Here is an 18,048-nt window from a genome sequence, read left to right as displayed (position 1 = left end):
TGTTAGGGTAAGCATTAGGGCTTGGGTTAGTGTTAGGTACATGGTTAAGTTAGAGTTAGAGTTCAGATTTAGAGTTAGTGTTATGTTAGAGGTTACAGGTTAGAATTAGGGCTTAGGTTAGGGTTAGAGTTAAATTTAGGGTTAGGGTAAGGATTGTGGTTTATAACTTAGGTGGTCAGAATAATAAGCTATCTACCATGCTTCGTTTAAGATATATTCCGGGAAAGACAAGAAACCGTAAATTTCATTTTATTTCCTATTGTTTTGAGATCAGCATTTGCGTTAGATATCCAAGTGAAATGGATGATAACTATTCAACTAAATACTTGAAAGAGCAAATATTGTTTTTCCATTTCAATAAAACTCCATAATTAAGCAGGTTTTTTCAACTGTATTAATTTATAAATAAATATTGAATTAAACAAGTAACAATGCAATCAATTCAAGAGACTTACTTATAGGCTCTAATGGTCGATAAGCCTCCCAATGTTTCCGAGAAATGGGCAAATACTGGCGACTTCGTTATACTATTAAGACGATGCAATTCCCTGAAAAGGTAAGACACCAAAAAAGTGTTATCATTGCCAGATGATGATACACGTAAGGCTGATTGCTTAAGTTAGTTCCATGTACTTGGAAATTGGGCTACAAGTTACCGGGAATGCGACAAAATTGTTTTGCTCATCTCAACGAATGTGTATCAAAGGACCCGTACTAAATTGGTTTTATTCATGACTACGTCTTTTCATTACAAATGCAAATCTGTTATTATTCATCTGTGAAACATCGTTAGAATTAAAGACCAACCTACTAATATCATCATGCCGTACGTTCATTGATACTAGAGAGATTGCGAAATTTACGTGAAACGTGATACGGGAACGCCAACGGCAAACAACATTAGTCAAAAATAGGTTAGTGTGCCCTCTAGAGGGTGAAATCTATTGTGAATTGGTCAATCGTGGAATTACCGTAAGGCGATTACGTTGCGGTTGGTAGCAAAAAATGACGTTCCAAAATGCATAGTGCACTTACGTCCACGGCGAATTCACCGTGACCTTTCCAGCCACAAACCCGCTTATTGAAGATTAAACAGATATATGCAGTACTAAACCATTATATAGTAATCTATTTTCCAATGCAAATTTATTACCACCTGATAATATTGATCCAATGAGCGACCGAATTGTCCGCTACGGACGACTAATCCAATTGATAATGACTCTATTGACATGTATATACGAACGGAGCCCCACTGACCGAGTTTTGGGATATTTTTCACTGGTTTGCTGTCATTTACTCATCAAGGCGGACCACCGTTATTATAAGGACTATGCCAATTATTTAAAGATTGACATGTAGAGAATAAGCCATAATTGATTGACAGAAAGTACTAAATTTGTACCTATGACGGTTTTATGACACCAATCTTCAAAATACGATCAAAAATGGCTGCCCGGTGAAGTAAAATGTGCATTGGAATAACACGGCGAGCTTGGATAGATGGTAGGATTTCTTTTTAATAAAATGTATGTTCCCCCGTTATTAAAGCTTGTACCGGGTTGAAGATTCAGATATTTGGAAAAGAATAAGTAATTGAAACATAGAGAAAGTACTAAAATCATAGCTTTTATACTTTTTGATATATGATACTAACTAGTTCATCACCAATAGCTACGATACAGCGCTACCAGTAGGGTTCAATTGCCTATTGTGAGTGCCCCTGTGTTGTGTGCATACATGTAGTTAACAATAACTGCATGATGGAAAAAAAGACGCATTATAAAATGCAGAAAAATGTTATGTTTGTCTTGTTATGAAGCGAATCAAAGTATCCTAATAGAGCAAGTAGAGTCCGACATATAATAAAATCCATTTTGGGGGTTACAATTTGACCTAGTATAGACCAGAAGAAGTGAATAAATTTCGATTTTTTTTTCCGACGCGAATTCGAACGGGAAGATTACCATTTGTCTGTGGAAAATGCCGTCCAAAAATCATCTTGCGAAGAGACGTTTTAGGCAAGATCGAGTCGTGTTACGGCAAATTTGCCGTTGATTTTTTTTTGGACGGGGGACAGAAGTTCATGCAACGCCTTTTTTCGCCTTGCTTTTTCATTGTTTTAAATATGTTAAACAGCTGTCAAGGTGTTTTGCTTATGGGATTGAGATTTGGCTATAGCCGGGGCCTATAGGGTAAGCACATATTTGAGGTCAAAGGTCATTAAGGGTGTAATTCCAGTACATTACAAAGAGCTTCAAAATGCTTCTTTTCCTGCAGATTACATGGTATACAGAGGTGCGACTGACACATAAGCATTGACATTAGCTGGTGTCTATATTGTAACAGATCTTGAGTTCAAGATCATGTAGGGGTCAAACATAGTTTATTACTGAAACAACTTTGAAATTCCCTTTTGCTGCATATGAAGTGCTGTGATCATCAGAACAATGGCATCATGTGCATAGGGTTAAAATTACAGTTGGCTTAAACATGGGGAGGGGTCTGTTTTGGGGATGGAATGAAATTAGTATTATGTGATGTTGATATGATTCAAAACACGATGGAGGTCATTTTAAGGTCATCAGAGGTCAAGTCAAGATCAAATTGTTTTTATTAGATTGTCATTAAACTTAGTGCCTATATTTTTTAACAAAAAGACAATTTTGACCAAAGCCATTTCAAGGTCATCAGAGGTCATTTCAAGGTCACGACTGGACTTCGCGGTCTTACAAGACCGCAACATATCTATCTCTATGTCTTTCTTTTCGATCAATGTTCCGGGGGAATTCGTTGTGACGACGAGTCATAATCGATGCATGATGCACGAAGCAGTAAGCGAGCATGAAAAAGAGCAATGATGAACAGAAGAAAAAGATTCACCCGTTCACTCAATCATGAACAAATAGAACTGGAGCACGCAATATATCATGTCTAGAGTTGAAAATGATATAAGAATAATAATAGTAGTAAATCAATAATAAATATGAAGTATAAATAAATTAAATTAAAGTAATAAAAGTATGGAGGATATTTATAGATAGAAGAAAAATATAATTGAACAAAGTGCAAATAAATTAATTGATCCATGGATAAGTAGTGTAATAATCAGCATGGTAAAAAGAAGATGGTCTCACAAACAGAGAGTTTGCTCTGAAAAAAAATCAGTGAATGGATGGTACAGCTAGCAGGTGAAAAGGGCAGTTAGACAGAGACCAAGCAAAAAGGGGTGCCAATTCCATTGTTCTTTGCCCTACAGTGTGCGTATGCATCGTAGTTTGCTCAGGGCACGTGTATTTTAAATCGCCTACCGCATTTCATATACAAGAAAGCCATTGAACAATGTAGCGGCTCGTTCATGCATATCGATAGACGATGTCAAGTGGTCTATAAACAGAGAAGATGTAAAGAAAAGGAGATAGATCCAAGGAGTTTATATAGGAAGGAGGAGCGTGTTTATAGTGAGCCAGATTATGCGGTATTTAGCTGGACTGCCACGCAGTCTGTATTTGTTTATGTTTTACTAACCACTGCAAATCTAGACTACGCGGTAGTTTAGCTAAATAACGGAAAGATTGTCTCACTATAAACACGCTCAGGAGGAAATAGATTATGTAACGCTTATTGTTCCTTTGTGCCAATTGGAGTTCCCGACACGCTATTCATCGAGAGGTACCTTTTGTTCGAGACAAAATTAAATCGGTAACTGACCTGACCAGCGTATTAACGCTATAATAGGCAGGCTACTGGCAATAAGTGATGAAACGAAAGTCACGTAAAAGCGCCTATACGAACGAGAGGTACCTTTTGTACTAGTCCATCCCAAGGGTGTGCGTGAGTTGTCGCATGCACACAAAACAGAGGTTCACCTACAATACAAACCTATTGCAGCGCCCAAATTGGTTTGGGCGCTCATTTGATTATACTCAGTGAACACGCTTTGCTCTACCATTTCGCTACGGACAGTTCAGCAGCATAGGCAAAGTGTGCGCTCTGTGTGGCGGATATAAGAATCTACACAAGTAAGTTGTCTACATTGTTTGCCAATAGGTCTACATATAACTAGGATTTGAAGTATTATGATATCACTCCTACTGTAGTATTTTTAAGGACATTAGCCGCGGTCCACATCGTGTTTTATTATGTATAGGCCTACCATAGTATTTTACATGAGCATCGCGTATATTTTTGTCTAGAAAGAGTCTACCCTGGACCTCAAATGTAATATATTTGCTGATAACTCGAGAAGCATATAGCCATACTATTTCTGAATAAATCAATAAAGCAAAGCAAATCATACTTGTAGGCCTATAATACTATGTTAAATATAATTGCGGACCAACCGATACAGCTCGATACGCCCAATGTATGAATAAAAGCACCTAACAATAAAGTCGCCCAATTGAACAGTTGTAGGTGTCGATCGCACGACTTCATTAATATTGATTGGCAACATTTTCCAATATGTCAGCGCTCAAATCGGACACAATAGAACAATAGACTCTTCAGTGCGTTGGATCCAGCTATCCTCAAACAAAATATATGTGTTGCCGCTCATTCAAAAGCAATCACGCTATTTAGGTTTAACAATAAAATACAACAAAAGGGTTCGAACCCATGACGGGTGTGATACACAAGTTGCTGCTTACTAGTTTTAGGGAAAGGTCAGTGTCTGTATACCATCAATACTATGCATACCATGCATGCATATCCTAACATCCAGTTTATTTCAAATAAAATATGACCGAAGTTCCATGGCAAATAATAATTTTGCACGCTTGGTTACGTTTTCAACCTTTCAACGATTTATGATACAGACTATTTTCAATTATCAAAATATCTTTATTAGGTTTGCAGGAAATGACAGGAAAATACATAAAACAATAAAATATAGATGATCAAAAATCATCCCTTTTCTAACAAAATCATAAAACACTCTCCTAAATAATTAATATATGTTCCAAAATGGGCGGATTTTTTGGAATATTTACAAAACTACATTTCTTTCTTATAGTATCCACGTGTGGTATCCCTTCAGAGCAACATCAGGTACTTAACACACACGTGTCATACTTTCAAGGGATTCTCTATAGAAACATTGGATATCAGTTAGCAGCCTGCACAACCGATTCTTTTGTTTGGCAAGGCTCACTCAGTCATTTAATGAGGCAATACAAACGATCGAATTTGGTGTTGAAATGAGCTAAATTTTTAGTTACACCTTTTCGATGTAAAATTAATTTTCTCGGCCAAATGAAAAGCAATCATTTTCATTTTTTCAGTAAATGTCAGGAAAAATTGTAGTGCTTGATACTGTATTTTTTTTCAAATTCTAGTGTTAAACTTAGGCGTGAAATTTAGTCATTTAGTGTAAGATTTTCGATTTTGATAGGCTTAAACTCTGTCCGCGAGCCTTTTTTTGGATCAACCTTTTAGCTTTTCAAAGTGAGATAGTTCGCTAATGAAGGATTTTTCCCAACTTTCTAACGCACATCACCGTGAGCGATATATCATAGTTTGGTCAGAATTTGCGTTTTCATTTCACTATTTTAACTGCCGGCTGACCATTTTTCAAAATCAACGAGTGAAATCTAAGGCTAATACTAGCATTGTGGATCGATATCCCTGGGTTTAATAGGAATACCGGCATGGCTTCAGTGTTGCTAGAACTTCAATATAGCAAAGAAATTCCCAGGCCTATAGCGCTCCTACTGATCATGTTTAACCAGAACACTCAATTGGGGATTTGGGCTACCAAATCGCTGGTCGGGCAATTTGCTTTCAATGGAAAATTGACCTGGATAAACAACAAAGGAAATATCGACTATTTCTGTTGGTTGCTCTCGAGATAAAAGTACTGAGTTAGACATTTTCGGAGTATGGAGGAAAAAGGGTAAAATAAAACGGAAATTCTAACAAAACTATAATATATAGACCCACACGATGTGCTTTACAGAGGTGGGAAATATCTTTCTTTAGCAAACTATATTAGTTTGAGACGCTAAAAATGAATTCCGTAAAAAGCTCGCGTGCGAACTGAAGGCCTATAAAAATCAAAAATATCACACTAAAAGACACAATTTGATGCTTAATTTTAACACCAGGATTTTAAAAAAAATGCATATCCAAGCACCAAGTTTTAACTGACATTACTGAAGAAAAAAAATATTGCTTTATATTTGACCGAGAAAATTAATTTCATAGCAAAAAGGTGTATCTCTGAATTGTGCTGATTTTAACATGTATCGATCGACTTTCAGCGCGACTAAGCATTTCTAAAGAATCGGTTGTCCAGGCTGCTAACTGATATGGTTTCAATTCTAGAGTGAAAATTAATCAACCGTAGTCGGCAACACACATCACATCAAAGGCTACTTTCAAGTAGATGTGTAACTACTTGAGAATAAAGGACTATGAATAGGTGCGACAGGATTACCTATCTCAAGGATATAATTCCGTTCTCCCTCCTTTCTTTACATCTTCTCTGTCTATAAATAAAACTGGTTTACTCATAGAACCACGATCAAAACGAACACAACACAAAGCCAGTGGATTTAAATTCGTACAAACTGTAAACTCTGTTTTTTACTGATCATACTCCCTTCGCCATCCGACACCAAACTCTTGTTTTGGGTATTTAGACAACTAATGACATATACCTGTTAAAAAAATACTCTTTAAAAAAAAAGCCCGCAAAACATCGATGCTATGATCTAAACTGGACTGAATGCAGCCAATCGTATTTCATACCAATACAAATCAGGAGGGTGAAAGTGCATAGGAACAATGCCGGAAACTACGTCACGCTATTGTTCGACCTAGGCTACATATTTTTTAACGAATGCGTGTTCGTCAATACAGCTTTAGTCTCCTCCACCTTCGCAACACGGTACGTGGAGTGTCTGGAATCACACTGACGGCGGAGGAGAATACTAGCTGGTCAGATAGTTTGATTTTATCAAGCATATAATACCTGAACAATCACCGTCATTTGATCGATTTACTACAGAATATATTGTTTATTCAAAATATAATTTTAATATTGTAAATCTGTTAACTTATATATTTGTGTACTAAAGTATAAGGACACGTGGATAAAATCATGTCGAAGACAAAATGGCCGCTAATCCGCCTATTGCCTAGACCTAGGCTACATCTTCCGGTATGGTTATGTAACCTAGGATGCTTATCCCTTTGTATCCCTGTACAAATGTGGGTTCGATACACCCAAGGGTGAAATGGTGATTCATATCTCTTTATTGAGGTTGTGCATATATAACGTATCATACCGTGAATATGACGGACTACTCAAATGCATTCAACAAAAGCATGATCCAATCTATCGCGACATTTAGTCTCACACACAAAGCAAATACACTACGATCATGTAGGTTGATGACAACATTTGATTGAATGGACTGGACTGCGCCATGATTACGGCGAAGGACACCGGTTAAAATCCTTTGTTTGGAGCCAATCAATAAAAGCATGCAGGGCATCTATAGATATATTTGTTTCAGCATAGCGCCACCATAAATTTATTGTAGTTAAGTTTCGAGGCGAACGGAATTATGAGGTCCGCCCGCACAATGCCGTAACATGTAACCCGTATGGCGTTTCCAGTGAACGCCTCTTCTCAATCTCTCTACTTTCTCGCCTTGGCTATTGTAATGGCCTCCTCTCCTCATCACTATCTACTCGTCTACAACGTCTTAAAAACTGGGCAGTACGTCTTGTATTTGAAGGCGACCGAAAACACTCACCTGGAACACTTTTGAAATCACTTGATTGGCTTCCAATACGCCACAGGATCATTTGTAAATTACTTTCGCTTTTACATAATTGTTTTCGCAACCAAAGACCAACATATTTGTTCATTCTTATTTATTCATTCATTCATTCATTCATTTATTTATTTCCACAATTCACATAGAAATACAAAATACGCATTAAAATACCATCAAAGAATCATGGAGGAGATGGCCGAAAGGCCAGTAAGGCCAGAGGTAGCTATCCCCTTTAACAGAAAAGTTACCAAACAGAAAATTCAACAGCAAATAATAAAAATTAAAAACAACAAACAAACAAACAAGAAACAAAAAAAACTACAATGCTCGTCAATTAATCATATTTTGAAATTAAATGTCTTTTGTACACGTTTCGGAAATGTTTCACTGAATAAGACGCTCTTAAAGATTTTTGCAATGAGTTCCATAATATAGGACCAGCTGTACGGACAGCGTGATCGGTGAAAACCCTGCTATTTTTAGTCAAGTTATAGTTATTAGCGTTTCTTGTTTGGTAATCATGAATATTAGATCGTAGGGTAAATAAACTGTCAAATAAGCTCGGTAATTCATTAATACTGTACTTATACATAAAAACTCCCAATTCTAATTTATAGGTGTCATTGTTTGCCAAAATGTTATATTTGGCAAACAAGGGGGCTGTATGACTTCTGTAATGACTACTGGTAACTGTCCGTATCGCCCATTTTGGAGTTTCACAATTTTATCCAAATATGTTTTACATGTGTTTCCCCAAATTAATATTCCATAGTTCAAATAAGGTTGAATAAAGGTACAATATAGAGTATAAAGAATGCGATCTGGTACAAAGAATTTGAGTTTGTTCATTACACCAATATTCCTTGAAATTGTTTTTGCTATACAGTTAATATGACACCTCCATGTTAAGTTTTCGTCTATGAGTACTCCCAGGAATTTGGTATTATCTACCCTTTCTAGAACGATTTCGTCTAAAATTATCTTAACATCTACATTACAGACAGTTGTTGTTGAATCAATATTTATCCAATTCTTGGACGTCATATGTGGTGTTCCCAGAATCATATAATTGGTTTTACTGGCATTTACTGATAATTTGTTTGCTCTGAACCAATTACTGACTTCCTTTAGTTCATTGTTAATTAACCAAAATTTGCTTCTTATATCTTTATGCGAGTATAGTATTTATTCGACATACCTTGATGAAGCGATGTAACGCTTGTAAACAAGACAAAAGGCAATAGCCACTGGAATCAGTCCTATCAAGAAAATTGGCTGAATAATGACGACTGTGGTCATGAATGACGGTAGTGAAATGAAGCTCCTAATAAGTGCCATGAGTGTTAACATCAATTTCTGAAACACCGAAATGCAATATGCTTGAGAAGTTCATGTAATGTAATGTAATGTAATGTAATGTAATGTAATGTAATGTAATGTAATGTAATGTAATGCAATGTAATGTAATGTAAGGTAAGGTAATGTAAGGTAAGGTAATGTAAGGTAATGTAATGTAAGGTAAGGTAAGGTAAGGTAAGGCAAGACAAGACAAGGCAAGGCATAAAGGTAATGTAATGTAATGTAATTTAATGTAATGTAATGATATTGTAATGTAATGTAATGTAATGTAATGTAATGTAATGTAATGTAATGTAATGTAATGTAATGTAATGTAATGTAATGTAATGTAATGTAAGGTAAAGTCGTAAAGTTATGCTCACGTGCCGAAATGTCTCTCTTTTTCCGTTGCGTTTGGACTAGATCTACACTGCACTAACTTAACTTGTGAGGGTTCACCAATCATCCGTACTATACTCAATGAATCTCCAAGTGACGAAGCCTCAACACAACAGTCACAAATGAATACCAACGAAAAAACTATTTTTTGCATTTTATCCGCAAAATTTACGCCAGAATAAATGACTTGATGATTAAACTTAAAACTTCAATACACATACTCAACGCTCGACACAGCGAGCAAACACACTGGTGTGTGGTTTAGGTTCTTGTTTTGAGCAAAAATATAATATTTTCTCTTTCAATCATCGGCCTATTTTTCCAGTAAAAGAGTAGACATTTATAAGGTTCCTGTCTTATTCTTTACACCAAACAATGTTTCCTTGGCAGAAAAACGTTTAAATAATGACGTCATTACCGCCTCGGACATATTATTTGAGCGTACATGATACGGCATTAGCCGCAAATAAGTTCATCAGGATTGTCAGTAAATAAATTATTCCGAGATTCTTGTGTACAAATGCAAAAATTGGGTTGTTACGTTCCTGAATTACAAACAAACGCAAAGTAAAAGCAAATCGCAGAGTAAGGAACAGTCTGATTCAAAATCCACAGGGATTGCTCTTCCAGTGCGTGAGACAGGTCTTAACACCGCTGAGAAACGCTGAGAAATATCTTAGTACACCCTAAAGATAAGCGAGACGTCAAACAAACATCATACTGTATATGAGATACCATGCCTCAATTGCGATAAAACATACATAGGAAAAACAGCTAGACTATGTGGATTTAGACTCAAAGATCCTAAGACCGAAGCAGAAAAAGCTTCAAAGAAAGCATTTACCACCAAATCACAAAGACAGGCCTCTTTTACAGGGGAGGATAACTAATCCGCAATAAATCACGTCGCAGAGTATAATCATGTAATTGGATTGGAGGACAGACCAGAAAGAGAAGACATATAAAGGAAGCCACCTGGTTAGGAAAGAGAGAGAGAGGGGGGGGGCAAACACTCAACAGAGACGAATGGAACTAGTTTCTTCCGCATGACTTACGACCAACTTCTAACAGCGCCACCTACGTCAGCTCCAACTGGAAGCAGGAATTGGTCAGTGAATTTGAGAAAGTCTTAGCACGAAACTCTCATTGAGGTACATAACATCAACACAAGTTTTGGATCTGTACACAAGAGTCTCTGAATTAGACGACCTTACCCTTTACCCTTTAAATATATCTGTAAAATGTCAATTATTTAAATTAAGCTTTTGTAGAATTTATCTTATTCTGGTACTTTTTTTCCCATTAAATTTAAAGGCCTAGTCCTAATTTCCTTACACTGTCTACAATATGAGTATCACTTGACAATCTGTTCATAATGCGTCCTGCTGGTGTCGTGTCGAAAAATCTGTTTAAAATAGAACAACAAAATAAAATATTTAAGTATGTATAACTTGTAGTTGAAACACAAACAAATAAATGTTGGTATTACGATTTGGAGAGTACGTGATCGATCAATATTTCACGGGGATCGAGGGATGGGTTGGGCTGGAGGAAATTAGGGGAACATGTACTGGTGAACGCACAATTTGAAACAAAGAAATTGGAGACATTTTTAGTAACATTAATAGATTTGCATTTCTTTTCCACAAAATGTTAGTTTTTACTCTCGGAAATGTCCCCTTTTAATATTTAGCCGAACAAATGAGGCAAAAGAAAGAAAATCGTTAATATTCCAAATATGTCAACAACGACAAAAGGCGAGACACCAACAACACAATTCAAGACCAAACCACCAAGCCTGTCTGAGTTTAATGCATATCTCCAAAAGCGTAAAAATGTCAGTGCTCCTGGAACCAACCGTATTCCCTAGTATGGAAGAAATGTCCAAGACTAACTGGGCTGCTTCATGAAGTTATCTGTGACATCTGGAGAAGCACATCAATACCCACTACATGGCGAATAGGTGAAACCATCCTAATCTCCAAGGAAGAGAATACCAATGAGCCATCTTGCTTCAGACCTATCACTCTGAAGAAAAAAATCCAGTGGCAACCTTGGAATGGGTATTCTTGCTCAAAGGATAATCGAGTACCTGTCAGAGAACAAATATATTTACAATGCTGTTCAGAATGGTTTTATGGAGAAGATATAAGGATGTGTGGAACACACAGAGGCACTCACTGAAATGCTCCAAGGTGCCAAAAGGAACGGCAAGCCAATTATTACAACCTGGCAAGATTTGCAAAATGCATATGGCACTGTACCACACAATCTTTATATGCAGTTTGCCTTGGAATGGTACCATGTACCAACACACATTAGAAAGAGCATCTTCAATTATTACGACGAGCTTTTCATCAGAGTGAAAACTGGAGATTGGACAACAGACTGGATTAAATGTTGTACTGGTATCTTCCAAGGATGCCCATTATCTTACATCTTATTCCTAGCAGTCTTCAATCTATGTCTCGATCTTCTTGACCAATCCAGCCATCTTGGATACCGCATGAGTAGCTCAGACCTTACATCGTCAGCCAAGGCATATGCAGATGATCTGACCCTTGTAACAAGAAGCACAGAAAGTTGCCAGTAACATTGTCAACAACTTCCTCAACTCTCAACTGGACAAGAGCTATGAAGGTCAAACCATCCAAATGCAGATCTCATGCGATGAAGAAAGTAGTTCCAAACGCAGAACAGAAGTTGAATGGCCACAAGACCCAATATGTAGCCTACAATCCTCAGCTACAAATAGACGGACAGATGATCACAACCAGCCCATGAGATTCCTAGGAAATCTCATCTATGAAGATCTAAAAGGATGTCAACATTGTCAACAACTTCCTCAACTCTCAACTGGACAAGAGCTATGAAAGTCAAACCATCCAAATGCAGATCTCATGCGATGAAGAAAGTAATTCCAAACGCAGAACAGAAGTTGAATGGCCACAAGACCCAATATGTAACCTACAATCCTCAGCTACAAATAGACGGACAGATGATCACAACCAGCCCATGCGATTCCTAGGAAATCTCATCTATGAAGATCTAAAGGATGATGACATCAGACAAATGATTAATCAGAAACTGACTTTCAGCCATGCTGAAAACTACTGATAAAAGTCAACTGAATGGAATCATGAAAATGTGGATATACAATCATATGATTATTCCCAAAATGACAGGCGAGTTCACTATATACAATCTCCCAAAAACCTACATCGAGAACCTGGAGGCAACCTGTACGAAGTACTTGAAGAGATGGGCCGGCATTAGCAGGTGCACCACCAATAGTGCATTGTACAGAAGTAAAGGAAAACATGACCTACCAGTTAAATGCATGCAGGTCATCAAATACCATCTGAACAAATACAGTAAGCCAAAAAATTAAGGTACCAGTTGTGTTTACCCCTGTATATCCTAACCAAAGACACGTATGTCAAAATAAAACAAACAACCAATACATGTACTCATTAGCTCTGGTTAAAGACCTTATTTGTTGAAATTGGTTGAGAATTAAAGAAACGGTGATTTAAAACCTAATGAAGAAACGAAATCAAAAGTTGTACTTTTGTGTTCTAATCATTGAAAGCACGACGCTAGTTTTAACGTGCTAATCAATTGAAAGCGGCGCTAGTTCTCTTGTTAGCGAACGCGTTGTGTACAAATCAGTATGGCATGCAATGAAGCAAACTGCAACTTTTAAATTGGAATCTTCCTTGGGTTTTTGGATCGTCGTGTCTTTATTTCTTAAACAATTTCATCAAATGAGGCCTTAAATTCGAGCTAAAAGATTCATTATTATTATTATTATCGGTATTTTATTATTCACATATCGTGGCCAAATTACATGTAAAATTACAAAGCAATTATACATATTAATGTGTATTCATTGTTCGTTCGTTCATTAGGCAGCCCTTCAGCAAACCTACGACAGTGTTGCACCCTCCTATCAGACAGGGAGTCAAGTTTACAGCTGAGCAGCGCATCATGATATGAATTGTAATCTCCTCCCAGGATTGTTCTACAGGCTCTTTTTGAATAGACTCAAGGTCTTTGGATTGTTTAATTGAAATACTAGAATGCCACACAACACTGGCGTACTCGAGAATCGGTCTAACATAACCACTGTAAACGACACTCAGCTCTTCACTATCAAAGCCAAACCTCTTGAGGGACCTTAGCATAAACAACCTCTTATTGGCTTTTTTAAGCATGTTATTAACCTGGGTGTCCCACTTGAGGTTGTCCTGAAGATAAATACCAAGGACCTTAGCTTCTGTGACGTATGACAGTGGTTCTGCGCCGATTCTCAAGTCGCCAGCCTGGGGCTTATTTTTACTGAAGCATACTTGGAGGGCCTGATTTTTGAGCAACTTACCCTTGGACCACTCAGTAAACTGATCAAGATCAGATTGTAAATGTCAGGTCATCCACGTATTTCCAACAACTAGAATTGGAATTTTGAGCAGCATCGTTTATGAGAATCTGAAAACCAATGGGACCAAGTTTCGTGCCCTGAGGTACTCCCCCATGTAGTGGAACATAGTCTGAAAGGGTGTCATTAAAACGAACACATTGCTGCCTATCATGAAGGAAATCACAAATCCATGGAACGATGGACCCACGGACTCCCAAGCAGATTATCTTATCAACAAGGATGGTATGGTCGACCAAGTCAAACGCTTTGGAAAAATCCGTTAGGACCACCGTTCCAACATTGTGACTTCCTTCTGCGCCTTGATGCAGATGGTGAAGAAGGCCAACAAGGTAATGGGATGTCGAAACACCTTTAACATTGTCAAATTGGCGCTCATCAATTTTATGCTGAATATCATCGAGGACCCACCCCGCAACAAAACCTTCGGCAACTTTAGCAAACACAGAGGTGAGTGACACTGGTCTCAGTTTTTCAATAGTGGGGGGTAGTTGCTTAGGAATAGGCACAACTATTGCTTGTTTCCATTGTTTTGGAACTTTACCTTCTGAGTAAGAACTATTTAATATATCAGTCAGGGGCACACTCAGTTTATATGCAAACTCTTTTACTAACCGCGGAGGAATTTGATCAGGCCCCGCAGCTTTGGCAGGCTTCAGTTTACCAAGCTCAGCAAAAACCTCCCATGGATACAACTGAGGAGGTTTTTCAGCAGGTAAGTAAACAGGCAGATGACTAAAATTTAAAGGGTCAGGCCCTCAGAGACCTGAGCAAACTTGATATTGATGGCATTAGCTTTACCTTTCAAGTCAGAATCGTCAATACCTGGGATGTCCATGCTGAGCTTAGTTTTACTGGAGTTGGTAACAACCTTTATTTGCTGGTGCCATTTTTTAGGTTCAGTTTTCTGTAAATTCCTGATCCTATTAGCATGGTAAGACTCCATGGCCTTTTTTTATTTCACGTTGAACCTGATTTCTGAGTTTACGCCACAGCTCCTGGTTACCTGATGCAAAAGCATCTTGACGCTGAGAAATTAAGTTTTTAATACGATCTGTAAGCCATGGCTTGTCATTAGAGTGCATTTTAGATTTAACAAGAGGAAAACACAGGTCAATAGCCTGTTCAAGCATTTCATAGAACACATTGCATTTTTCTTGAGTATCACTAGACTGTAAGATTTCATGCCAATCCTGATCTTGAACCCACACCCCAAACGCTCGTAAACCAGACTCACGTAAACGCTCGTAAACCAGACTCACGTAATGGACGAGAAACACAGACTCACGTAATGGACGAGAAACACAGATCTCTGACATGAGTCAGAAAGAGCACAGAAAATGCCTCACTAAAGAAGTGAATAAAGCATATATGCTGGTTTACTTCTACGGATGTGCTAAACAATGACAGTGGTTGAGATAGGACTCCGCCATGCAGACTGACCCCTCATGGAAGGAGCTCCTATAATGTCTGGACACCAGAACTCCTGTCTTTCCATATCAATGCCATCCATGACCAACTTCCTTCACCTGCTAATCTGAAACTGTGGGGCGGGACCAATCTTGGACTGTGCCAACTCTGCAACAACCGTAACTGTACTCTGCTCCACATTCTGAATTGTTGCAGCTACTCGCTTGAGAATGGAAGGTACAACTGGCGCCATGACCAAACACTAAGAACAATAGCATCCGCACCATATATTGATGAGGATAACAACAGCAAAACAACAGAGTATACTCCCTACCATTGCTTTTCTGTACAGCCGATGGCACAACATAGTTTACAGGAACCCAGCTCTACGTACTCCAAAGACAGAATTAAAGAAGGCTAGAGACCGGACCTTCCTGATGGATGAGGAGCACAAGCCAATAGTGTTCCCTCCAGAAATAGCAGAAAGTGCCCAGCGGCCTGATATTACGATCTATTCAGCCACCACCAAATGTGCATTCATCATAGAATTGACAGTACCATCGGAGGAGAACCTAGCCAATGCGTACGCCAGGAACAAGTGTAAATATGACGACCTGGTAGCCGAATGTGAAAACAGAGGATGGTAGAAGTGGGAAACAGAGGCTTCTATAACACATATAAACCAATCCTAGACACTGCCTCCAAAACAGCTCTGAGAGCCAGCCACATCATCTGGCCATGCAGAAATACAAAGTCATGTCGACAGGTAGAGTTTATACCAACACCATCGATATGCTCTTAGGGGAATGGGGAAGGTTGAGCGCTCATAAACCGGTTAACCCTCCAAAATCTGGTCCTAAGTCCAGATACCCCAGCGCACACTATACTGTGAAAATAGGCTTCGATGGTGACAGTGTTAATGTTTTACCAATGACTATTCCTCAACCACACTTTTCATAGCTATACACTAGTCCTGACTGCTCCCTTACACCTCCCGGGTGGACCGTTGAACGGTGTGGCACTTGCTAGTGTAGCTTAAGCCCTATACTCATAGGCTTAAGTACAAGCTGAGTGATTTTGTTTGTTTGTAAGTTAGACTGCAACAAGGTGATTTTTCCAATTGTCATCTTCCAAGAGAGAACTACACCAGGAGTGGTCATCTTAGAAATTGGACCCCCGAAGATTGGTGATCTACCAATGAACTACCACTCAGCGCCTACGTCGCCAATGCGTGTCACTCCGGAGGTCAGTCCTGCTGATGTATTACAATCCCATACGCCAGTACGTAAACACTGTTATGAAGATCGCGTATGCGTTTGACCAATATTTCGATGCGGCGTATAAATAAAACGACGGGACACGTTGGTTTATTAAAAAATCTCACAAATACAACACCTTAAGCCTTGATTGTTACAGTTACTAGTCTCAGGTTTATACAAGCACATCACAATCGTGTAAAAATTGAACTTTGAAAAACATTACTGTGGGTGTCCTTCTAGCAAATGTTACAATAATGGTATGTTTCCATGAATGTGACGTGGAAACACTACACTTTAGTTTCCAACTGCAACTGTGAACTCCCTATCCCCCTGGCGTAAATTTTGATGGGACCCCAAGTACTATCAAACGTAGGAATACACCGACCACATATCAGGTTTATATTAATTGTTTGCCTTTATATCCTTGCTTTTTGTTCGGTATTAATGACATGAAATATAGTTGTTAAACCGATCGTGTTGATAGAAAGACACAAATAAAGTAGTCGATAGATATAGAATTTTGGTACCTTATTCGGCTTTGATACCTTATCTGGCATTTTAAGTGACAAATTTAGATATTTCCTCCTTCAAGGCTGTTTCTACCTTTTGTTACGGGTTCAATAAAGCCTGAAGGATGAACGCTCACTCTGTTGTGTTCATTATCTGCGTGCTTCGAGGGGAAAGTCAGTGCAATTTTTTGTCACTTTTTAAAAGCTCTTTTATTCAAATTGCTACAAGTTAGAATATAAAGTCGTATCGTACTGAATAATGTATCAAAATAAGCAGAACAAATTCGCCATCTAACGACTACATTGTTTTGTGGGTTAGTTTTAGTGTCCTTAAGAAATAACTTTTGTTTGAAGTGTTCGGATACTTTTTTGCGCAGTATAGCAATATCAATGTTTGTCTCTAAAGTATATATTTACCTCAGTGGTGATCCAATGATGTTTCTGATCATTTCTGAGTGTATGTTCTTGGCTGCAATGAATATTGCAGTGACACCGATTATAGTTATGCTAAATACTACCACTGAAAACAACAGCGTGATGCATCCAAATACAGCGATGTAGTAACGATTATCAACTTCCACCATGTCCGTTGTCTGTAAAAAAAACCCAACAAAAAAAACAAAAAACAAAAACGATACAATAGTATTTCTAGCGAACAATAAAAGCCATAAAGTTACTACTAAACAGTGGACTTCGGGTGTATATATAAATGCGCTTTTATAAATGCGCACGTGACATCTACAAGTCGCCATACCGTGTTCAACGATGTACCCGGATGTGCAAAAATTCCACACGCAAAAGTAAGGCGAAAATGACAGGTTACAAGGAAAATTGGTTTTGCAAAATAGTGGCATTGATTGCAAAGGGCAAAATAATTTGACCCGAAAGATAAACTCTTTATTTGGATT

General features: G+C 38.1%; 1 protein-coding gene across 1 annotated transcript in view; it reads right to left on the bottom strand.

Moving 5' to 3' along the window:
• The window catches only part of LOC140171523 (ATP-binding cassette sub-family C member 9-like), a 54,116-nt gene that overhangs the window by 9,152 nt on the left and 26,916 nt on the right, over positions 1–18,048 (bottom strand). The window contains exons 19-22 of the mRNA XM_072194792.1: positions 17,558–17,733; positions 10,860–10,929; positions 8,986–9,143; positions 456–548 (exon numbers count right to left, since the gene is read on the bottom strand). Coding sequence (XP_072050893.1) covers positions 456–548; positions 8,986–9,143; positions 10,860–10,929; positions 17,558–17,733 — 497 coding nt within the window. The remainder of the gene's footprint in view (positions 1–455; positions 549–8,985; positions 9,144–10,859; positions 10,930–17,557; positions 17,734–18,048) is intronic.

This window comes from Amphiura filiformis, chromosome 15 (genome assembly GCF_039555335.1).
Source record: "Amphiura filiformis chromosome 15, Afil_fr2py, whole genome shotgun sequence".
Taxonomy (NCBI): domain Eukaryota; kingdom Metazoa; phylum Echinodermata; class Ophiuroidea; order Amphilepidida; family Amphiuridae; genus Amphiura; species Amphiura filiformis.
The sequence above is the reverse complement of the archived record's forward strand: the minus strand, read 5'-3'. Positions and strand labels throughout refer to the sequence as shown.